General features: G+C 33.9%; 1 protein-coding gene across 2 annotated transcripts in view; it reads right to left on the bottom strand.

Annotated features, from left to right (window-relative positions):
* STXBP5 (syntaxin binding protein 5) overlaps positions 1-26258 on the bottom strand; it is a 3006986-nt gene that overhangs the window by 244912 nt on the left and 2735816 nt on the right. For both annotated transcript variants that reach the window (XM_044068842.1, XM_044068850.1), the window contains one exon: positions 1032-1271. In XM_044068842.1, coding sequence (XP_043924777.1) covers positions 1032-1271 — 240 coding nt within the window. The remainder of the gene's footprint in view (positions 1-1031; positions 1272-26258) is intronic.

The following is a 26258-nucleotide window of genomic DNA, read 5'->3' as shown; positions in this document are numbered from 1 at the left end:
GGAGTCCCAGTTATAATTGTCTTAAAATCAGGTGATAATGATTATAAAAATATAAAATAAACTGTTTCTCAAACATGCACACTGCCCAAATACTTTCAGTGTAATCCATGGCACATGTGTGTGGTTACAATATACTTTGTTGAATGCACTGCTTGACAACAGATAGTTGCAATGTCAGAATTTGTCAAAAGCATTCATGAAAGGTGAAGTAATGAAGTTTGCTTTTTCCTCAAAGTATGTATGAAAACTCCATGCCCAACCTTACTCATGCCTGCTAACCTTAACCTCAACCCTAAACATTATGTTATGGAAATACAAAAAAAAACATTTCCTTTAACAGTACCAAATTGTACCCGCAAGCTAGTCATAGTATTTTTTTTCCCCTTTCCTTTTCTTTTTTTTTGGGGGGGGGGGGTGGATTGACAATCTCAAAAGTAGACTGACTGAGTTCCTTCTATGATTAGTGTAGTTTTGGGTATTTACTCTTTTCATTTAAGTATACTGTTGGCATACACAAACCAGTGTAATTCATACTGATTCTTCTGCACGTCAACACTTTACATATCTATCTATTTTAGATATACAGACACACACGTACAAATATATAGATATAAGCACTCATATACACACAAAAATATATATTAGCACATATTACATTTTTTCACAAAGCACATCATTACACAAGATAGTCTGATACAAATGCATGCTCCCAAGCACTTAAGTGCTCTGGTAGGGATTTGTTGCACTTAATTGTCAACATGGATTCTTTCAAAGAACTTAAATGTTTGTGCAAAACTCTGATAAGAATTTTTCTGAAAAAAATATATTACATATTAAAACAATTTTAGCCTCACAAAAAGCTAATTCTAAAAAAATGAACTACAGAATGCCTTCTTTCAAATAGGTGGTTATAATGTTACTCAGTAAGATGAATAAAAATAATATACAACTCAAAAGGAGAAAAAAAGCTTTGTTAACAGATATAGAACAGCAATACAATCATGGCTCCTTGTACAATTCAAAATACATACCACTGGGAGATACAATAACAGGTTGAAGAAGCCTCTGCTCTCCAGATTGGGGTAGATTCAGTGCAATAACTAGTACTGTGCCCAGTGTTGTTCCAACCCACAAACATGGCGATATTGATGTGTCATTCTTTCGTGTGAATGTTTCACAGAAATGAAGAGCTGAAATTGCTTCTCTGGACTCCTTATCAATGCTAGTTACACTAGAACTCCGAGACCGACTGAAGGAGTTATCTCGAATATCTGAAATGATTTCAGCACAGAAATCTATAATTTATATCATAATGTAGTATTCACTTTGGCATCAGATTAGCAAAAGTAGTAAAAGTAAATACATTTGCTACAAATGCAGGATAACAAATAATATAATACTACCCTTTTCCTCAGAGGTGCATAACAAATGCTATCTACACTGATATTTATAAATATAATCTAAAGCTATGTATATAAAGAGGTGGACAGAGAAAAAAGAGAGAGAGAGAGTCGTACCCAAAGACAGAAATACACACACAGATTTTGTGAAAAAAAAAATCTTTCTAAATTCTGAAGATAAACAGCAAAATCAGCAATGTTGGATGACAGCCATGAAGAGGTGCCCTATAATTTCAATGATTCGGTTGTAAGGTCTTCTGACTTTATTAATCCTAAAGAATGCCCTTTAATTCCTTGGCAAGCATACATTAATAGAAAAGAAAACAAAAATATTAACATTTGTCATCCATGTACTGCACCTTACATATATCTGTTCTTACCTTTTAACAATTATTTAATGCAAAATTACAGAAATTGCTCAGGTCTTCCCTCTCATAAACGTTACTCTACTCGAACATTTTTCTACATGCATTTTTGAAACAAATTCCATTTATTTCTACATAGTTTTCTCCTTCCCTTTTCTCAAGATCTCTCATCTAGTTGATTTTTTTTCTCCTTTACAATATTCAGTACTTCAGTTACAGTTGGCTTAGACTTTTGTTTCTAGTAATTGCTTTTTTTTTGGCAGCCAACAGCATTAAACTTGCTAAGGCTTTATTGTGTACAGGCAAATCATATCTTGTATCCCAGCTCAAAAGAATCATTTCCTTGCTTACAACCTTTTGCTCCCCAGCACTCCTGACACAGAACTCTGAAGGGAATTTTTAAAACCTGCCAACTCGTTAGACTCTCAAAGACATGTTCCCAGTTACCTCTCTTGTTTCTATCACACCTCCAGATTTGTTACTTACCAGAGGGAGAAAAAAAATCAAGTCTGTTTGGGGTATAAAAATACCTATGTAAAATTCTAAACTTTCTGGACTTTGCTGCATATTGGCGGGCCAAACATATATCCTCCCATTGTTTCTTTGTAAACTGCATATTTAATCTCACTCTCTAATCTTTTCTGACCTCTTCTGAATGATTCCTATAGGTATCATACAATATTTTACATACCCAACTAATTACCGTTTTTTTTTTTAATAGCCGCTTCTGTTCTAGTTTCAATTAAATATTCTTCCACTGTTCCTGTGTGAACTGCCTTTTCAGTTTCTCTTCACAATCTTTTCTAACATCCTCTTATCATATATGCATATATATATATATATATATATATATATATATATATATATATATGTGTGTGTGTGTGTGTGTGTGTGCATATATATATATATATATATACACACACACACACACACACACACACACACACACACACACACATCTCCTAATGCCAATATCAACTGATGCATACCCCCTATAAAATCAGTGCTGCTCTCTATCATATTCAGTTCAAGTGAGATGTTTGTAATTAATGGTAAACACATAAATATTAACAGCTATGAGATCATAAATACCCCACAGGTTAAAAGTAATCATAACAATGAAATACAACTCTGAACAGGGAAGGGTCGGATAGCATGAATACTGACAAAACAGTACTAATACAGACACAAGTGCTGCCCCTCAAAGATCTGCAGTTAGACTGCTTACCTCAAAACGTGTACTGACTTCTTTAAGGAGGGAATTTTTAACAGTATTCCTAAACTTTCTGCAAAATCTGAAGTATTTTATAACTAATCAAGAGGTGTGGAAAGCAGAGATAGTGTCCATTGTAACTCACCTCTCACCTGTCCAGATTTTAAAACAAGAAAAACTGCTCAGGAAAAATGCCAGCGTCCACAAACAAGTATTTAATAAAATCAATGTCCTTTAAAAACTAATGTTGTGATGGAAAAAAATCCAAAATAAGCCAAAAAATAAGAATCAACAAATCCAAGTGTAAAGCGCTTTTTGTCTATTAATATAAACAGACTTCTTCAGACAAATGCACTCTGTAAGTCAAAGGGAATTTAAATGCAGCACTGCAATTCTGTCCCTCTTTTCTCAAATTTTTTTTCAAATACATTTGAATGAATTCCGTAGTATTTATACATAACATCTTAAATAACTATGTACACTATTTACATTAGCCTGACACTATAACAGATCTTAATGTATACAGCTACTTTATAAGTATGTCCAATCCATTATCAGAGTGTCTGGTCAATTATTGTATAGTGTCAATCAACGATATGACTTTTCCCCAAGGGTTGTTGATAAATTGCTTTGGATAAATTTTTAGTTCTTTAATTTTAATTTCCAATAATGCTGCGGTCTTCAGTAGGCTGTAAAAGTCTTCCAAAGTCGGTATTGTGTGTGTATTCCATCTTCTTCTTATACACTTCCTTGAAATTGCAAGTATAGTCCATACTAGATACATGTTTGACCTATTCAAATGAGGACCTCCATTCACATTTAATAATACAAGAGCTTTAGTTAAATAAAATTTTTCATTACATAAAGCTTGTAGAAAGTTATTAATACCATTCCAAAATGGCTCAATTTTAACACAATCAAAGAAAATGTGGTTCCAATCTGTACTGTGTATTTGCTCACATCTCTAACATATTCCTTTTATGGAAGAACTAATTTTACTGATTCTGCCTGGGGTTAAGAATGCTCTGTGCAAGCATTTCCAATTAAAAACTTTCCAGTATTGTGTAAAGGATGTATATTTTATCGATAATAAGATATTTGTTTTAATATCTTCAGTTAACTGTATTGAGTGCCCTTTTGTTATATATTTCCAATATGAGGTTTTGGGTGCTGTTTTATAGTTTATGAATATTTTGTAAAATTTTGAAATACTGTTTCCCACGTCAAAGTCATTACACATGATTTCATACATATGTATTTCGTAAATTTAGGTATTTCTTTAAGTGAAGAATTGTTAATTATTCTACTTAAATCTTGTGAACATAACAGAATAACTTGTAAAGTTAGACAGTCCTGTTGTGGAATTGTGTATGTTTTTATTAGTTGCATATCTAAAACTTTTAGTTCTTTGATACATTGGAGACAACCAACAAATCCTTTCTGTTCCCAGGATTAATAATTTCTCTATATACTTTATGTGGAAAGTTCTTTGTGACTATAAATGGTGTTAAATATCAAACCAGATTTTTAAATCTATATTTGCATTAATAATTTTCCTGAATGAGTCAATGTAATAATTAATCATACGAGTTTTAGTGGGTTTAGTTATGTTATATTGCATACTAATATGTGCCATGGCAAATTGTTTTTATCAGTTATTTGAATTTTTTTCTAAATCAACTTCATTTATTGATATTACAGTTAGTAATTCTTTCCAATTTGCAAAGTAATTTGGACTTATCCAATCTGAGATATTGATGCTTTTATATATGTTTCCATATCAGAAAAATTTAATCATCCCTGTTTCCATGGTCTGATAATATGCATTAAAGCTATTCCGTTTCTTTTTGGAAACCATAACAATGTTCTTAGGCATTAATTTATTTCTTTAACTATATTATTTCTGGTAATACTTTTATTGCCAAGGCTATATATAGGATCTTGGGCAGTAAAACCATTTTTATTAACTGTGGTCTATCTTCAAATGTTAATATTATTTTGTTCCATTTTCCACAGAGATTTTAATTGTACTGATGATAATATTGTAGTTTTTTGAGACTAATTCATTATTATCCTTGCATAACTCAGTTCCTAGATATTTTAAGGTAGATTCTTGTTTCCCTATGATGTGATCCCCCTTAGTCTGCAGTTCTTTTTTTTATTTAAAAATAAAAATTTTGATTTTGATTTACTGAAATGGAGTCCTGAAGTCATGTGAAAATTGTCAATTAATATATCTAATTCTTCTAATGTATCTTTTGTATTAGATAATGTTAGCAATATGTCATCAGCAAATAGCATTACTTTAGAATTATATTGTTCATAAACATCTATTCATTTGATTTTTATATTGTTACAAACTGAATCTGCCAATATTTCAATAGCCAGAGCAAATAGAATCGGTGACATGGGACATCCTTGTTTAATGCCTTTTGTTATATGTATAGATTCAGAGGTAAAAGGACCTAACTTGACAAATGCTAAATTATTTGTATATATATTCTTTAGGAGATGAACAAAGGTTGCAGGAAATTCAACTAGCATAAGGATTTTGAATAAATAGTCCCACTTTAGGGAATCAAAGGCTTTTTCTATATCTAAGCCAATTATGAGTGTTTATTTTCTTTATTAACATAATCTATAAGAGAAATTATCCTTATAATATTGTCACGTGTGTGTCTATGATATATAAATCCAGTTTGATCATTATTTATTGTTTTGGATAGTGGTATTTTCATTCTGTTAGCCAATATTGTCATAAATATCTTATAGTCATTATTTAATAATGATATAGACTATATGATGAGGTACAGAGGTTTGGGGATTTGTTTTCCTTTAGGATTGGTGTGATTATGGAATATCTCCAAGAGGGTGCTATTAAACCTTGTGACTGAATTTCTAATAGAGTTTTATGGAAGAATGATAGCATCTCTGAAGGAAAAGGTTGATATATTTCCATAATTATGCCATATATACCTGAAAAATTATTATTTACCCTCTTTTATTGTATTTGTAATTTCTTTGTAGGATATGGGTGCTTGCAGATCTAGTTTTAATTTTTCTGTTTTTTTATATTAGAACATTTTTCATCTAGATTTAATTGATCAATAGTTTTATGTGCTAGAATTTTGTTGTATTAATTGTTTAATACTTCCACTTTCTTTTTCATCGCCAAATGGTTTTGATTTTTTTCAGCTTTTACTGAGAAAAGTTTGGATTGTAGATATAACAATTCAGAATCCAATTCTCTGACTTTTTTATACCAAGTTAGGGATTTACCATATATGTAAGCTTTTAATGAGTCCCATATCATTATTTCATTTATCTCTGTGGTGTAAATAATATCTAAGAAGAACTGTAATTCAGACAATAACCAGGGTTTGAACTCTTTAATTTTAGTTATATAAAAGCAACAAACTCACTTATTGTGATTAATGATTACAAGTTCCCTTTCCATATTCATAAATTGCCATTTTATGGCATACAATGACATTTTTAGATGACGATTTTCCCATGTGCATAACAAGTCATATAATTGCTTTAACATGAATTGTGGTTTTGTAACCCATCCTGACCACACATAATACTTAAGCTGTTACCAAGCTAACTAATGTTTTATACATGACATCAAACTGACAAAGTTCTTCAAGGGATACAAGAGAAGCCTGAACTAGGCATGTCACAGAATGTAGCAAGCACATTCTGAACAAATAGTATTAAATTGACAATAATCACTCAGTTTAACCTTTGCTGATTATACAAAATAGAATGTTGCCATTTAAATCTAAAAACTTTCAGTATATGCCATAAAATGGCAATTTATGAATATGGAAAGGGAGCTTGTAATCATTAATCACAATAAGTGAATTTCTTTTTAACCTATAATTTCACTCATTGTATAATAAGAAATGACAAATATGAAAACCCTTATGTGCAGGAAATGGAGGGAAGATGTATGCACTGCTAATTAAAATGCACCAACTTTCATCAATGTTCACCTAAAACAGACTTGATGTTTTAAGTAAGTTAGCAACAAACAAAGTGATTACTTAAATGCTGGCAAACAATGAAATATATCTTCTGATATATCCAGCAAAATACATTGTATTATAAACATTAGGTATACATATTATTACCATCTATTTTATATTAAGTAATAAGTTTTGAAATATCTCATCAATAAGGGTGAATATGTTAAATAACTGTGTGCTATAATCTTTTATTGAGGTTTTTATATGATACATTCTACTCTACTATGACTGAATTGCTTGTCATCTATCTTTCATGTAAATAATTGCTTATACAATAAGTAGACATTTATTTTGTATTAGAATTCAGTCTAATCTGCAATAGTAATATAGCTGTTCAAAATAATATAAATATTGCTTATTCCTATTACAAATATTCTCCATATGATAATTCAATTTAGAGAGCACAGATGTTCTGTATTGGCAAGGTATGAGTGATAATCTGATGGACTTAGGTTTATCCATCAGATTAGGAATTATTTTCATTCCATGGCTAGTGCAGATCTTAGTTTTGTTAACATTTATTAATTTAAATTTATTTCACAAAACATTTTTAGTATGCCTGACCAAAACATTACTTTATTGGTAAACACTCAAAGTATAAAACTGATAATTTCCTTTAAAAGCTCAAACATATATGTTATAGTTATCAGAGGAAAATGTTTAATATTCACAATAAAACAAAAAATACACTGTCTAAATAACCTAAGATGGATTTAACTTTATCTTTAAATACCAATGGCTTAAACAATCCTAGCAAGAGATCAAATCTACTGAAATATTTAAAACTGAACAAAGCACAATTTGTCTTCCTTCAAGAAACTCATTTCAAAACAAATGACAATTGCAAATATAATCCTAAGGAATATGTGATACTGGTACAAACCACTTTAAGACAAAGACAAAAGAAGTAACAATTTTATGGAAAACAAATGCAATTAACCCAGAAATCTTTTATAAGTATGAAGATAAAGAAGGCCTTACGTCATTAGTAATAGTTAAATATAACAACAGAATATGGACCCTAGCCAATCTTTACTGGTTCCCAGGCATTGGAACAGGACCTGTTAAAAAACATTTGGATATAATTTCCAATAATTATAAAGGCAACTGAATATTAGGAGGAGATTTTAAGTGTATATTTGATATTTCTGAAACTACAAATAAAAGAGCGCTGCATACATCTGCTGTATCAAAAGCTTTAAACAAGTAGGTAGAATCATTTCATCTTGTAGATGCTTTTAAATTTAAAGAAGAAAAATCTTTGTTTTCTCATCAAGATCACAGATTTGGTACCCAAACTAGAATGGATAAAATATTTGCTGCCTGTGACTTGCACTCTAAAATAATTAATTTCTCAATCACTCCCTGCCCCTTTTCAGACCAGACTTCATTGACACTAAAACTGCAAAATGGGTACAAACCATTGATCTTTAACTTCAGAATTCCATATATAACTAAAATTAAAAAGTTCAAATCCTGGTTAGAATCTGAATTACAGTTCTTCTTAGATATTAATTACACCACAGAGATAAATAAAATAATGGTATGAGACTCGTTAAAACTTACATACATGGTAAAACCCTAACTTGGCATAAAAAAATCAGAGAATGGGATTCTGGATTATTAGATCTACACTCCAAACTTTTGTCAGTAAAAACTGAATAAAATCAAAATCATTTGGAGATGAGAAAGAAAGAAGTATTAAGCAAGAAATGCAATGAAATTCTAACACATAAAACTAGTCTAGCTTTAGGAAAACTAAAAATTAATACTTTGTCCACTTCCCCAAATATCTACATAATTTATCCACAAGAATCAAAATACAATCAAAAGCTAATAACATTAAAAGTATCTTCCATGAAAAGAAAGGGAAAAATGTGTCTGATATAGGCAACATTTTTGATGCCTAAAGAAATCACTATATGGAACATTTCCAAAAAGAAAATATACATATTGATCAATTAAATCTAGATGAAAAATGTTGTAATATAAAAAAATATACCAAAAAATTAAAACTAGATCTGCAAGCACCCATATTTTACAAAGAAATTATGGATAGAATAAAAGAGGGTAAAAATAATAAAGCTCCAGGTATAGATGGCATAACTATGGAAATATACAAACTTTTACTTTCAAAGATACTACCCCTCTTCCATAAAACTGTATTACAAATTCAGTGACAGGCTTTAATACCACCTTCTAGGAGATATTCCTTAATCACATCAATCCTAAAGGAAAGGAAAACAAATCCCCAAACCTCTGTACCTCATATAGACCCATATCATTATTAAATAATGACTATAAGATATTTATGACAATATTAACATAATGAAAATGCCACTATCCAAAACAATAAATAATGATCAAACTGGATTTATATATCATAGACACACACATGACAATATTAAAAGGATAATTTCTCTTATAGATTATGTTAATAAAGAAAATAAAGAAACACTCATAACTGGCTGATATATAGAGAAAACCATTGATTCCCTAAATTGGGACTATTTATTCAAAATCCTAATGCTATCTTGCTATCTGAAATTTCTGCATCCATTGCTCTTGTTCATCTCCTAAAGAATATATATATATATATATATATATATATATATATATATATATATATATAGATATATATACACAAATAATTTAGCGCATGTCAAGTTAGGTCATTTTACCTCTGAATCTATACATATAATAAAAGGCACTAAACAAGGATATCCCATGTCACCAATTCTACTTGCTCTGGCTATTGAAATATTGGCAGATTCAATTTGTAACAATATAAAAATCAAAGGAATAGATGTTTATGAACAATACAATTGTAAAGTAATGCTATTTTCCTATGACATATTACTAACATTATCTAATACAAAAGAGACATTAGAAGAATTAGATATATTAATTGACAAATTGCACATGACTTCAGGACTCCATTTCAATAAATCAAAATCAAAATTTTTATTTTTAAATAAAAAAAGAACTGCAGACTAAGGAGGATCACATCATAGGGAAACAAGAATCTACCATAAAATATCTAGGAATTGAGTTATGCAAGGATAATAATGAATTAGTCTAAAAAAACTACAATGATATCATCAAAACAATTAAAATCTGTGGAAAATGGAACAAAATAATATTAGCATTTGAAGATAGACTACAGTTAATAAAAATAGTTTTACTGCCCAAGATCCTATATATAACCTTGGCAATACAACTGTTACCAGAAAGGAATATACATAAAGAAATAAATTCATGCCTAATAAAATTTTTATGGTTTCACAAAAACAACAGAATAGCTTTAATACATCATATCAGACCATGGAAACAGGGAGGATTAAACTTTCCTGATATAGAATCAAATATAAAAGCATCAATATCTAAAACGATCTCAGATTGGTTAAGTCCAAATTCCTCTGCAAACTGGAAATAATTACTAACTGTAATATCAATAAATGAATTTGATTTACAAAAAAAAAAATTTCAAACAACAGATAAAAACAATTTGCCATGACACATATTATGTATTAGTATGCAATATAACATAACTAAACCCACTAAAACTCATATGATTAATTATTACATTGATTCATTTAGGAAAATTATTAATGCAAATATAGATATAAAAATCTGGTTTGATCTTTTAAGACCTTTTATAGTCATAAAGAACTTTCCACATAAAATATATAGAAAAATTATTAATTCCCGGGAACAGAAAGGATTTGTATGTTGGCTGCAATGTATCAAAGAACTAAAAGTTTTAGATACGCAAGAAATAAAAACAACATATAAAATTCCACAACAGAACTGGCAAAATTTACAGAGTATTCTGTCATATTCGCAAGATTTAGGTAGAATAATTAACATTTCTTCATTTAAAGAAATACCTACATTTATGAAATACATATATGAAATCATATATAATGACTTTGACATGAGAAACAGTATTTCAAAATTTTACAAAATATTGATAAACTATAAAACAACACCCAAAACCTCATATTGGAAATATATAACAAAAGGCCACTCAATACAGTTAACTGAATATATTAAAACAAATATCTTATTATCAATAAACTATACATTCTTTAAACAATACTGGAAAGTTTTTAATTGTAAATGCTTGCACAGAGTGTTCTTAACCCCAGACAAAATCAGTAAAATTTGTTCTTCCATAAAAGGAATATGTTGGAAATGTGAGCAAGTACACAATGCAGATTGGAACCACATTTTCTTTGACTGTGGTAAAAATTAAGCAATTATGGAATGGTATTAGTAACTTTCTACAAGCTTTATTTAATGAATCATTTTATTTAACTAAAGCTTTTGTATTATTAAATGTGAACGAAGGTCCTCATTTGAATAGGTCAAACATATATCTAGTATGGACTATACTTGCTATTTCAAGGAAATGTATAACAAGAAGATGGAATACAAACACAATACCAACTTTGGAAGACTTCTACAGCCTACTGAAGACCACAGCATTATTAGAAATTAAAATTAAAGAACTAAGAATTTATCCAAAGCCATTTATCAACAGCCCTTGGGGAAAAGTCTTATCATTGATTGACACTATACAATAACTGATCAGACACACTGATAATGGATTGGACATACTTATAAAGTAACTGTATATATTAAGATCTGTTACAGTGTCAGGATAATGTAAATAGTATACATAGTTATTTAAGATGTCATGTATAAATACTACGGAATTCATTCAAATGTATTTGAAAAATAAAAATTTTTGAGAAAAAAAAGCGTTATAGGGCAGGAATTCTAGGTCCATGGAAACAGCTTGTACAAAGGATGGAGTATTGTTTTTCTGTCATAATGTTCAATAAACAAAGAAGAAAAAACAGTATATTAAAGATGCAGTACTCCTTTCAGGATGGATTTTACTGCAGGATCTTTTGATACTCGAAGAAATGTTGGCATACGTGGTACTAATACAGGAAGAAGATAAGCCTTTCATAAAAGCAATTAATATCATCAATCTACAGATAAGGCAGGATTTGTGACTAACAGAGTACTCTGCTGCCCTAAAAGAAAATGTACTTAATATTGAGAAATAATACTTCCTGACTGAGGGGGCTTGTGCATTCTTTCAGCCTAATGGAAGAAAGCATTACGCTGTCAGAGAGTGCCTTCTTTCAGCCTGATGAGTCAAATCTGCAAATAAAAAAATGTACTTGGAGCCAGAAGCAAGTGCTTTATTACAGGCATGATAAAATATTTTGATGTAAAAGAGTTCCTTGCTGCTTTAACAACATTGTTCTGGGGAAAAAAAAAACAGAAGTATAAGCCATGGATTTCTAGACCACCAGGTTGCTATAATATTCAAGCTCCTCCATATCTTCCACAACAAAAAGAAGGTATAAGACACAATACTGCCATTTGTCAAAAGAAAAGAGGTGGTTCCTGTCTGTCTTTTTTTTTTTTTGGACATGTGTCCCTTTTCAAGGCTATCTGGGAGCACTATCTGGTGAAATGACATGTGCTCAGCCACATAGTTTGCAAGTGGAACTGATGGAAACAAACACAGAACTACAAAATGAAGCTTGTTACAAGCTTGCAGTCTTAACATTTTGAGTTGAACACCTAAATTATAATTAAGAATGGTAGAAAAGGAAGCAAAGACAAAAGTTTGTGCCTACTCTTCTGGTGTAAAAAAATCTATCCTCGAAGTGTCTCACCCATCTGTTACATTCCTAGAAAACATCCTGTCAATTTGTCACTTGTGGCAGACTACCTTTATAAGGGAGAAGCTTGAAAGAGAAATAGCAGATGTGTATTTACCATATCAGCTGGCTTTAAGAATGTAACTGCATTGTCAAGTAGCTTACTGCTAATGATTCCCCAGCAGAACTGCCATGGTTAGTATGGAAAGTTCTAAAAGTGGCATCTTTTCCAGTGATAGGAAAGGTCACTACACTGTAGAAATCTGTGTGTGTGTCTATATGTATGTGTGTGTGTGTGTGTGTGTGTGTGTGTGTGTGTCTATATGTGTGTGTGTGTGTGTATGTGCAAGTTCCACAGCAGTCTGGATATGTTCCATGCACTTTCATGTAGTCAGCCTTTTCTAAATAAGCCAAATATAAGACTCTAATGAAAACACAGTATAATACAACATGCAAGGGTGCCAATTTTAAACCACTTTAAAATGTCATATTAATTCCCAGTGAATAACAGGGAGTATATCACCCCACCCTTTAATTTTTCTAACAAACAGCAGGGACTCATATATGGGTTGTGAAGTAAAAAATGCAGCCAAGATTTTCATTCTACATTTAAGAACTTAAATGTAGCTCTACTCTGAAATTGACTAGACCATTCTGCTACAGCTAGTACAAGGAATTTTGGTGAAGGTGTTTTTCTAGAGATAGCAGAGGTCATTACTCGAAATAATTATTTTCTCAGCTTAACATGTTATATCTGCATTACAACAACAAAAAAAAAGGTAAGCATGCTGGCAACAGGGCAAAAAGGGGTACTACTACAAAAATGCAAAGCTGTAAAGTGTATGAAAGTGCTTAGGAAATGGGAAAACAGCAATTATAAAACATCATGTTGTATGTTACTAAATAACAAATGCACAATTACATTTGCCAAAAAAATGGTATGCCAACAATAACAAACAAGTGACTAAGTAGAACCGTTACTATACCACATACAACCTACCTTTTTACTTGTTGTTGCCCAGTGCTAAATTACACTGAAATAAGAAGAGATGTTCTTCGGTAAAGAAGGAACATGCTGACATTTAATGTTGTTTATGGAAAAACAATTCATTTTGAAATCATGCATCCATTTATTCAAATCTGGAATTGTAACTTTCTTTCTATGACCTCAGGATATGATAAGTTTGGAAACAGCCATAATGTTGACAGCACCACCAGAAACAAAAGATGAAATCCCCAAGGTATAAACTGTGCCTGCAAGCCAAAGACCATTGTAACTGAAGAAAGCAAGGCACAGAAACACGACTGAAAGCATAAAAAGTTTAAAAGTTTAATAAGGTAAACGCTTTCACACCAAATACTAGTGCATCATCAGACCATATAAAAACTACATTAGCAAACACTTTTAATACACTCACATAGATTCAAAGCAGCCAATAAAAATCAAGGAAAGGTAAAGACCTAACATCAGCGTGTATTATTTAAAGAGACGTTGTGCTTTTAATACAGGTTTAATAGAAACCTTATCATTTAGAGCTGGTTGGTTGTGAACACGCACTTGATGTAATATCATTACTTGCAACTGTACTTGTTTGACTCTATGGATTTATTTGTTGGCTGTTGTTTGAAGTATGGAGTGGCATCTGGACTTGTTCCATTCAGGTGGCCGTATATAGACTTTTTCATACTTTGTCCCAGCCTGGTTATTTTTATTTATTTATTTATTTTTGGTTAATACTGTTTTTATTTCAGTATGCAAGTTTTCTGTCCTGGACTTTGGGAATTACAAGGAACTGTCTGTTAATACATTTCACTGGTTGTTATGAACATTTAAATATTTTATGCCGTTCACTGCTTATTACATATATGCAGAATTATTTATCATAATTTTTATCACTGCATTTCATGAGCCATGTTTTATCTGAATTATTGATATTTCTGCTCAGAGGCTACTTTCTTGTTATTTGGTTTCATTCTGCTTATTTGTGTGTTTGAAATTTTTGTTTGTATAAAGTGAGAAGTAAAAAGCATTATAATGAACTTGATCTGGAAAAGCAGATATGGAAGATGAATGGGGAAGTTCTAAAGCTAAGTCCAGTAAAGACTGCTTGACCCATACCTAAAATTCTGCAGAAGCAGGACTAAATATTAACTGATATACCAAGTGAGGAGTGCTTCCATTTCATAAGTAATCAGAGGGTATGATTATATAAAAAAAACTGCATCAGTGTTAATTTTAGATATCAGAAATAATTTTTCTTTCAATATTTAGCCGTACAGGATTCTTATGTTTAGAATCTCATACATGAATGAAAAAACAATCAACATTAATAATAATAATAATAATAAGCATAATAGGTTCATTGGAATATACCAGGCTAAAGACCATCAGGCCCTTTACAAGTCTAGCTGTGCAACCCATCCAAATTGTGTCCCTACATAGCATGGGCATTTATTAGGTGAGGATATGCTATGACATTTCTAGAGGTCATGTAGGGGGTTTGGGCATAGTTACTGTATGCATCTATCAGAGACATGCGGGCCAGACCCACTGTGAATTGTTGACTTCCCATCTATTGACCAAGCTTACACTTAAATAGAATCAGGGCTGGACTCTGCTTCAATGGATAGGGAGGCTGTTCCAGAGCATGGGTATCCCCTGAGATACATCTGTTCCATCAATATATCTTACGTATGTCTTAAGCAAAATGTAAATCCTTAGATCTAGTCATTCTGATGCTGTTCATTTTGCAGATGTGTAAAATGTCCATCACAGCTAGATCCTAGGATGCCTTGTATGCCAGGCATAGATCTCCACTCAGTAACCTGTAGGAGACCAAGTATAGAGCTAGGACTTTAAGGCAATTCATATAGGATAATGCATTTAGACCCTGTATTCTCTTGGTAAATAACCTTGTGGGTGCTCCAACCACTGCATATGTCTGGTCAGGTATATGCTGAAAGTGGCATTATACCCACTGATATACCTCTCAACCTGGAAACATAAAAAATCTGGACAAAGGCCTATGAAAAATAGACACACATCTGCATGCTTATTAACATAACATTTGCATACATAATTATGTAACCCCCCCCACTCACTCCAATGGGATTGTGGGATATCAACTTTCAAATGTAAACTGAAGAGCAGACAACCAAAATATGGCCACAGACCCAGACCCTGTAATAAATGGTAACCATTTTTTTAATGTGCAGCAATGATGTTCACTGGGAAGAGAAAAGATGATGAACCTTAGGATTTTGTTTTTGGTGACTTGCAGTATGTGGGTTTTAAGGAAAAAGTAGGGCACTTAATGGTAGGCAATATTCTAATCTTAGCAAAAGAATATGGTTTGCTAGGACTTCCAAAAGTCATTCTCTATGGCCTACTGATCAGTGGCGTAGCTAGAGTTTGTGCAGCTCAGGGCTGTCTTTGAGTTTGCTGCCCTTCCCCCCTCACAAAATAATGGTCGAACGGGGTCTCCCCATACACAGCCCTCTCATCTCCCCCCTGCAGCCATTCCACTGTCCCTTACTTGACTATTTTGCTCCATTTACCATAAACACTGTAACGTGCATATTGCTTTACTTCTACAATGATTTGGATTTCATTTAAAAGTTTTATTTTACAGCACAAACACCAATAGACATCTGCTAAACAAAGCAATGCAGTCTCACAATGAAAATAGACTTAGCATTAAAACTTATCTGCCCTTAAAACTCACATTCATTAAAACCCACATTCAAAGAAAATGCATCTGGCCAGTAGCAGATAAAGATTACCTTTGAGCTGTTTTCAAATCACAGGCCCCTTGCACATGAAACATACATGTGTTCTTTGATACACCTTCCTGATTGTATTAAATTATATTCCTCATATAATATAGTACAGTTGTTAGAGGGAGTTTTAAATTCATTGTTTTGAACATTTTTCCAGTAAACAATGAAACAATGCATGAACCGATAATGACAAAACTGCCCAATTCAGAACACTGCCATCATACAAGTCTATTCAAACTTCTACAATCCACTAGTATCAGTAAATATGCACAATCTCTGCAGAAGTAAAAGTCATCTAAATAATACCACATTAAAGAGATCTGTAACTAGTTGCTAGCAACTAGAGGTTGCTGCTAGCAAACAACTTCATATTTCATTTTTTCACCGACAATATAAAGTGCATGTTGCCATTGAGGAATAAATTGCCTATGTTACATTAAAAAAAAAAAAAGATAAGCTTTTATTATTGCAACAGGGAATGGATGGCAACTGGTTACTGCTGCTAAAGAGGACATTCTCAGGACTGCAGCATCCACCCCCTTTAAAAGTACAACACAGTACATTATCAGCAATGCATCTACATACTTTGGGAGTAGAACCCACATCCTTCTGCATCAAAAGCAAGTATTCTACCTGTTATCCTACTAACAATGGAAGCAGACTTGGCATAAGCAGAACTAAACGTCTCTTCCCCTGAAGCTCTCAGCTCCTTGTAAAATACTCAACACTTAACTGTATCTCTCAGCTTTGCAGCACAAGAAATTTGGAAAAAGCCAAAATTTATTGGGGGCGGGACAAAAGCTCAAAAACCAGGGACACATTTTAAACATTGCTTATATAACCTTGGAAAGTTGCTAGAATAAAATGTTGAGTTACCACCATGCGTTTCCTGAAAGATAGGAAGATTGAAACTTAAATGGCTATCATTTAGTGAATTCAGTTCTCACCATAGCTCTCACAAAAAACCTGGACAAAGCCAATAATGGGGGAATACAGCCCCCAAACATATTCAGTGAATCAGTTCTCAACTGAAACCTAAACATGAGGCAATCCATTCATAAAAATTGCAAAAAGTACTGTTTAATAGACATATTAGTTTCTCTGAGATGCAGAAAATACATAATCTAAAAAAGTAAACCAAACATGAAATATAAACTTTAAGCGATATTTACAGTGCTGTAATTAAATCTTATCATTGAAGCTATAAACAGTCCTGCAGTTTAATAAAGAATGTGTAAATTAAGCTTTTGGACCCAAGACAAGTAATTAGCCATTGTTCCAGTGTGCAATGAAGGGGAAAAGGTCAAGCTATATTTATTTTCTCTCATTGCTGAAATGAATATTCAATTGTTTTAGGGTTGCACCATTTTTACCTGTCAAATAATGTTTCACTTTCTTGATAAGTAAAAAGAAAGAAAGAAAACAAAGGTGGTTCAATTTTTATAAGTGAAATGATTGACAAATGACAATGTTGGAACAATTGGTCCAGACATATAAATGACTTCTTCTTTCGGCTTTTTCCCGGTTAGGGGATGCCACAGAAGAACAACGGTCTGCAGAACAATTGGCAGTGGAGTTTTACGGTGTTGAGTTGCCAGCCTGGCACCCAACCTTCAACTGAAGGCACGCACTCACATATATGGCCAACGTAGAGTGTCCAATCCATCTATAGCATGTCTTTGGGATGTGGGAGGAAACCCATGCAACTGCAGGGAGGACATGCACACTCCGCACAGAAGGCAACCTAGCTGAAAATTGAACCAGAGAACCTCTTGCTGTGAGGAGGCAATGCTAACCACTGCACCATCGTGGCCGCCCCAGACATGTAAATGACTGACTTGTCGAAATGGTTCTGAAGATGCCACATACTGACAAAGCACTAAACCATGATTTTCTGCATTAAACTACTTGTTCATGAGTCCTGAGCTTTATGGTCATTTTTCTTGGGATGACTTGTCAAAATGACAATGAACAAGCAACAGGCCCAGACTTGCAAACAGCTGTTTATTATAGCTGTGTGTTCTATCCCAGCTGTATATAAAAAAACATACAGAAATGAGAGAAAAGATGATTCACACTGACCTCTTCTTTGCAATGTCTAATGTCCACATCCAAATTCAGAATACTTGCAAAAAGTGATTTGAGTGTCTTTCCTTTTTCTTTTATATACCTTTAGCTTTCCACATCATATATATCCCGCTATTTATAAACTTCATATACATTATTTGCAAACACTGTATGTAGAAGCAAATTCTATAAATACTAATTAATATTACAATATGAAAAAAATTACATGCATTTAAAGAGATAAATGCTGGTCCTACAGCAGTATAGCCTGGTGTGCAATATAGCTTTCAAGCATTAGAAATGAAGTTCGAATCATTGGGCTTCAAAGAAATCCACTCAAAGTCAAGCTAAGCACATACGTATACATGCATAGCAAACAAAACACACACAGACACACTACATATATAAATATATATATATATATATATATATATATATATATATATACAGAGAGAGAGAGCATATGACATAACATCAAACTGCAATTTTCTTGGAAGTTGACGCATCAAAAAATATATCTAGACTTTTTTTTTAGTGAAGCAAGCCCCATGTATTCACACACATTCATGTATACTAACTTCAAGATGGCACAGTTGCATAGCTCTCAACCTCTTAGCACAAAAAACCTGGACAAAGCCAATGATGGGGGACTACAGCCCATAAAAGAGGGACAAATTTCAAATACTGATCTTATAAACTTAGAAAATTGCTAGAATAAAAGGTTTTGTGTTGCCATGTATTTTCTGAAGAATATGAAGGCTGAAATTCAAATGCCTGTCATTATTTAGTAAATTCAATCCTCACTGATTTGCTATATAAATAAATCCAGAAAACCACAGATTTCATGAGGAACATAACAAAAATATGAGGCAAAAATCTGGACAGTTTTCACAAGTGGTGGTGAGTAGGGAATTTAGGCTCCTGCTACCTGTATCCAAGGTACAGGGTTTGAGCCTGAGTAACTCTAGTCTAGCCACCAGGTATAGGTATATTTAACTGGGGCATTTTATATATATATATATATATATATATATATATATATATATTGTATGTACGTATGTATTGTACTGAATGCCTTAGCCAGGTCCAGGTAGGCGGTATGCAGTTTTCCCCTCATCCATTGCCTTGCTGACCTTCTCAAAGAAGTCCACCAGGTTTAGTAGGCATAGCCTTCACTTGAAAAAACCAAAGTGGGTTGTGCCCAGTGACTGAAGGTTGCCTGTATGTTTGTTGATAGTCTCCATGATAATTCATTTCATGGCTTTGCATATTAGACTCAGATTAATAGGACTGTAGTTTCCAGAGTTAGTTTATGATCCAGCCTTGTGAAGCGAAGTAATCAGCCTCCATTCTCATGGTACAATGCCTGTTTTCGGGCTATAGTTGAAAAGTGACTCAAGTGGTCCTGATAGGTCATGTTTCAAGTTATTTAGGAGGTATCTCACCCATAGAGGCTGTGTACATGCTCTCTGTTAAGAGTTGGGGGGGTATGCTAGTAGGTATTTCACAGTGGGTTGTGGAGGGTGACGTTTAAGCCGAATTTGTCAACCAACAAGCTCAATATGTCAATCTGCTCAGAGAAGGTGGCATTAATGACCATTAGTTCAGCATACCGCTGTGTAGTACCTTTAAAGCTTCAGACATAGCTGTAGAAGGTCTTGTGTTTGTCTTCAGCCTGCAAGGTTACCCTGACTTCATAACTGGCCTTGTTGGACTTAATTAGTCTTCTTAGATCCCTGTTTAGGTTAGAGCTCCTATCATTATGAGAGTTGCTCTTCCTGATTTTAGCTATGAATTTTCCATTTGTTATGCACCCTGTTAATGTTAGGATTACACTAGTGTGGTTTGTTTTTACAGACTATTTTGGGCTTACTTCTAGCAGGTACAACAGCCTCTATACAACCATTTACATGGTTGCATGGGGTCTCTGTAAAACAATTCTGTATAGGTTGCTATGAAGTCAGAGATGGGAGGGGCACTAAATTTTGACAGACTATTGTTTAATAGGATGCAGTTTGCATCTAAATAGTTCCTCTTGCAGGGCTTGCTTGGGTTATTGAACTGATTTTTATTTCAGAAACAGCTCTATGGTCTGACTTCACCAGTAATAATAACAAAAATAATAATTAAAGAGCAGAATGTTGCATTTGGAAATTCAGCAGCCCAGTCCTATCTATAGCTGCAGATTTGGGACTACCACTCTTTCAAAGAAACTGCCCCATAATTTTAACTAACTGGGATGTGAATAAGAAATCTCAGAAAACGTGTGTATATTCTCAATACAAACAGTAAATGAAAAGAAAATATATTCTTAAATCTGACATGGTCTTTTATGACCTGTGGCCAGTATGGGTAAAAAGATAATGGATGTAAAAGTATGCACATAGTGTGTGTGTGTGTGTGTGTGGATGGATGGATGTGTGGGGGAATGCTCATAAGACTCTGAGCATCTATGCAGTGTGTGTGTGTGAATATGTGTCTGTGTATGTTTTTACTATTATGCAGGAGAGGCAGCATGGAAAACAGCCATGATCTGCAATGTCTCTATTCAATTTAACATCCCTTGTCCAAAAGTAGCTGGGGTAGGTACAGTAAACAAACTCTTTGTGCATGTGTGTGTCTGTATGTGTGCCGCTCTCACTCTTTATGTAGCATCATCATCATCATCATCTTCTTTCGGCTGCTCCCATCAGGGGCCGCCACAGCAGATCAACTGTTTCCATTTCTTCCTGTCCTCTGCATCTTGCTCTGTCACACCAACCACCTGCATGTCCTCTCTCACCACATCCATAAACCTTATCTTAGGCCTTCCTCTTTTCCTGTTACCTGGCAGCTTCATCCTTAGCATCTTTTTCCCAATATACTCTGCATCTCTCCTCAGCACATGTCCAAACAACGTAATCTTGCCTCTCTGGCTTTGTCTCCAAACTTTCCAACCTGGGCTGACCCATTAATATACTTATTCCTAATCCTGTCCATCCTCGTCACACCCAGTGCAAATCTTGACATCTTCAACTCTGCCACGTCAAGTGCTGACTCCTGCCTTTTTGTCAATGCCACTGTCTCCAACCCATATAACATAGCTGGTCTCACTACCCTCTTGTAGACCTTCCCTTTCACTCTTACTGGTACTCGTTTGTCACAAATCACTCCTGACACTTTTCTCCACTCACTTCATCTTGCCTGTACTCTCTTCTTCACCTCTCTTCCACACTCACCATTACTCTGAACTGTTGATCCCAAGTATTTAAACTCATTCACCTTCACCACCTCTACTCCCTGCATCCTCACCATTCCTCTATCCTCCCTCTCATTGACACACATATATTCTGTCTTAGTCCTGCTGACCTTCATTCCTCTTCTCTCAATAGCATATCTCCACCTCTCCAGGGTCTCCTCCACCTGTTCCCTACTCTCACTACAGATCACAAAGTCATCTGCAAACATCATAGCCCACGGGGACTCCTGTCTGATCTCGTCTGTCAACCTGTCCATCACCATTACAAATAAGAAAGGGCTCAGAGCTGAACCTTGATGTAATCCCACCTCCACCTTAAACACATCCGTCACTCCCACCACAGACCTCACCTCTGTCACACTACCCTCGTACATATCCTGTACCACACTTACATACTTTTCTGACACTCCCGACTTCCTCATGCAATACCACAACTTCTCTCTAGGCACCCTGTCATATGCTTTCTCTAAATCCACAAAGACACAATGCAACTCCTTCTGACATTCTCTGTACTTCTCCATCAACACTCTTAAAGCAAACATCGCATCTGTAGTAATCTTTCCTGGCATTAAACCATACTGCTGATCACTAATCATCACCTCCCTTCTTAACCTAGCTTCCACTACTCTTTCCCATAACTTCATGCTGTGACTGATCAATTTAATCCCTCTGTAGTTACTACAGCTCTGCACATCACCCTTATTCTTAAAAATCTGTACCAAAACACTTTTTCTCCATTCCTCAGGCATCCTCTCACTTTCCAGGATTTCATTAAACAATCTAGTTAAAAACTCAACTGCCATTTCACCTAAACACCTCCATGATTCCACAGGTATGTCATCTGGACCAACAGTCTTTCCATTCTTCATCCTCTTCATAGCTATCCTTACTTCCTCCTTGCTAATCCACTGCACCTCATGATTCACTATCGGCACATCATCCAACCTTCTCTCCCTCTCATTCTCTTCATTCATCAGCCCCTCAAAGTACTCTTTCCATCTGCTCAACACACTCTCCTCGCTTGTGAGTATGTTTCCCTCATTATCCTTTATCACCCTTACCTGCTGCACATCTTTACTAGCTCAGTCCCTCTGTCTAGCCAATCGGTTCAGGTCTTTTCTCCCTCCTTAGTGTCCAACCTTTTATAAAACTTGTCGTACGCCTTATCCTTAGCCTTCACCACCTCTCTCTTTGCATGAACCTCATCTCCTTATACTCTTGTCTACTTTCTTCATCTGTCTGGAAATCCCACTTCTTCTTTGCCAACCTCTTCCTCTGTATGTAATTTCATAACCTACTTACTAGCACAGTTTGGTAGCATGCTGAACTAAGCAGTTATTCAAACTTACATGAACTACAAGTTATTCAAACTTGGAAAGTGGATGACTGCAAATTGTTGAAAAGCAAAGTCATTGCAGCTCAGCTTATTTCTGTAGTGTGAGTTACACTGCTCTACTCAACTATGAATTCCAGGTACTGACTTCAATGTTACCTTAATAAAAAGTATGCACCCTTTGCTTCAGGAAGAAATAAATATGAGGTAAGTGAATGACATACGATTACCGAAAGAAATACACAATCCTTAAAAAAAGATGAAACGTCCATAATGCATGTGAAAATGAAATGTTTCTTTAATGGAAGTGTACTGTACATTCCAGGTTTTGCACATCCATCATTCATGCTTATGAGTAACATTAGACTGTCACAGTTACCCTATGACCAGCTGCTACCATCCATGAAGTACACTAGTCCAAAGGGGAATGGAAGAAGATTGGTTTGAACGTACATTTTATTTAGCCAATACAAATTACAATTAGCAAAAATTTGTACAAACAACTATGCAAAGAACTTAAAAGTTTCAACCTACATAGTACATCACTGTTGCTCTAAAATGAAGTTTCGAATATCCACATATACAAACATCTGGTAGGATATGCAAACTCATCTATCTCATTTAAAAACATATAAAGCAACTTCAGTCTAAAGTAAGAAATGCACTTGGATGATGTAAATGGGTGGCAATACTTATCTTTAAAGTGTTAAGGAAACCCATAATACAAAATGTATTTTCAATTAATTAGTCTAAAAGTCTTAGTATTTTCTGACAATGCAAAACAATCTGTGTATCAGGCAGTTGAAATCTTAAGATTTATGATTTCTGGGAAGAACAACATGGCCTCTTAGCCCCTAATTACCACCCCCTTCTTCAAACCATGACTTTCCACTAATTTCAAGTCAATCTTATCATAAAGGATATATTTAAGACTTCTGCCTTTCTTAACCTGTTTTGTTCCTTTTGGGGTTATGCAGTCTCAAACTAAATATGCAGATATAACTTTGTTGTTGCATATAAATTGTTCTGCAGTGAAATCCTCAACACTTTTAATTACGAATGCATCAAGAAAGTGAACATGCAAAGCAACAAACAACTAAAACCAAATATTCCAGCAATTCGTACTCCAGAAAAATAAAACAGTAGTAACAAATGTAAAACAATGAATAAAGGCAATAAGAAAATTATCTACACATATTTTAAATCTTATCAGAAATTCACCATGGAAGAATTCAAATTTGCCTTCCAACCCTAGCAATAAGCAATAGGGAACATAATTGATCTATTAACCATAATCAATAATGGACTTTCAGACACCAGGTTAGCTTTTAACTTGCGGCTCTTCTTGCCCCCACAGCCTGCTGGTCATCATCAGCCCTCTCTCAGCCAAAACCAATTTGATCCCTCATTAGTGAAGGCAAAAATCAGTTAAGAGGGAATACAATTTATGCAGCCATCAAAGGTGGTTTTAGAGTTTCTCTTTTTTTCCCATACTACTGCCACCACATGCCCAGTAGCAACCCATGGGTGGGGTATGCAATGATTATAAATGCTGCTTTGCCACTCACGTCTGCAAGGGTTGATATCAGTAGGACTGCCCTGCCCATCCACTGTCACCCATATGCAACTGTTTCCCCAAGCAGAAAACGGAATATCTGAAGCAAAGGCCAAAATAAATAACTTTGAGAATTGGCTACTTACATTATCTCATAAAGTCTCCATTATAAATGAAGAATACTGGCTCAAGACATGAAGCAGAAAATTAACTTCATAATCAGATGCCTTCCAGAAAAATATGAGTATGACTAAACAAACTTGCTTTATATAACTGAAGAAATCTTATTAGACCTGCACGACAGATCACCCTGAACTGAAAAAAAATGTTTACAGTCCTGGGATCTTCACAAAACTCTTATATGTCCATACAAGTATATATAAAATTACTTAACTATCAAGATGTCACAGCTATATTAAGACACTAAAACAGGGAAAAAAAAAACATTTTACCTGGCACTGATATAAACAAGCAAAAACCTTCAAGGGAAACAATTACAAACATTCCACACCACAAGAAGAGAAACCCTTATTAAATGTAAATAAATAAATAAAAAATAAATAAAACTATTTAAATTCAAACCAGACTGAACTTCTGCTTCCCCTTAAAATGCTATTGGCACTGCATAATGTTGAATTAATGAGCACATGTATCTCATTTTGATAATATAGCTGTGTGTAGTAAACCATTTATTTTTATATACTGAAAGCTAGAATGCACATATTCACTAAAGACTAGAATGAAAAATTTGTTTTACCGTTTAGCTTTCTGCTGTTAAAATATATTTTTGTAAGGCTTGCTTATAGGGTAAAATTATGTCTGCTCAATATATGCTTTTTCAGATATTAGCACTAGATAAATAAGCTCTACTTTTTGTGTGATTTACAGTATTTATAATATTCATTCGATAATAATATCTGACTCTAGTTACTGCTATGGACACACACTTTCTCAAAGTGCAGCACCTTAGTGTTTTGTTTGTATCCTGGTTGTTTTTTGCTACAGCAGGGTTTTGATATTGGGTTGCATCTGCCTTCTGCCCGTGGACACCAGCTACTGCTCAAACTTCGCTACTTTTTGGTGGCTACTGGCAGAAAGCTGACAGATCACTTCTTGTGATTCTTTTCTTTGCTTATTTCCCTCTTACTTTACCAGAATATATTGTTCGGCATTCTTTTTATGCTGAGACAAACTTCTTGCAGGCTTCAGCTGCCAGCAATATGCTCTAGACAAGCAAGTGAAGCAAGATCCCCTCAGTCAGCAATACTTCTTTATTTTCAACTCTTTTTAAAAGCCGAGCAAGCACAAGCACAATTTCAGAGTTGCATACGACTTTTTTTTTTTTTCAAATAGCCAAACCTTCAGCCTTCCTTTGCATTACTGGTTGAAATTTCATTAATAACAAATTCTGTATTACATACTATTTGTACATATTCAGAATATTGTTGAGTATTCCAGTTGTGTTAGATATCTTGAAAACTGATACAACTTAAAGTTGTCAAGTGAACTCAAACAAATATACTTAGCAGGTGGGCATGTTAGTCATACTGACAGACTGACACCTCCAGTGTCTGTACTGAATTCTTTAC

The sequence above is a fragment of the Protopterus annectens genome, chromosome 1.part0 (genome assembly GCF_019279795.1).
Source record: "Protopterus annectens isolate FY-2018-M chromosome 1.part0, PAN1.0, whole genome shotgun sequence".
Lineage (NCBI taxonomy): Eukaryota > Metazoa > Chordata > Ceratodontiformes > Protopteridae > Protopterus > Protopterus annectens.
Note: the sequence above shows the minus strand (reverse complement) of the source record. Positions and strands in the feature narration are given on the sequence as shown.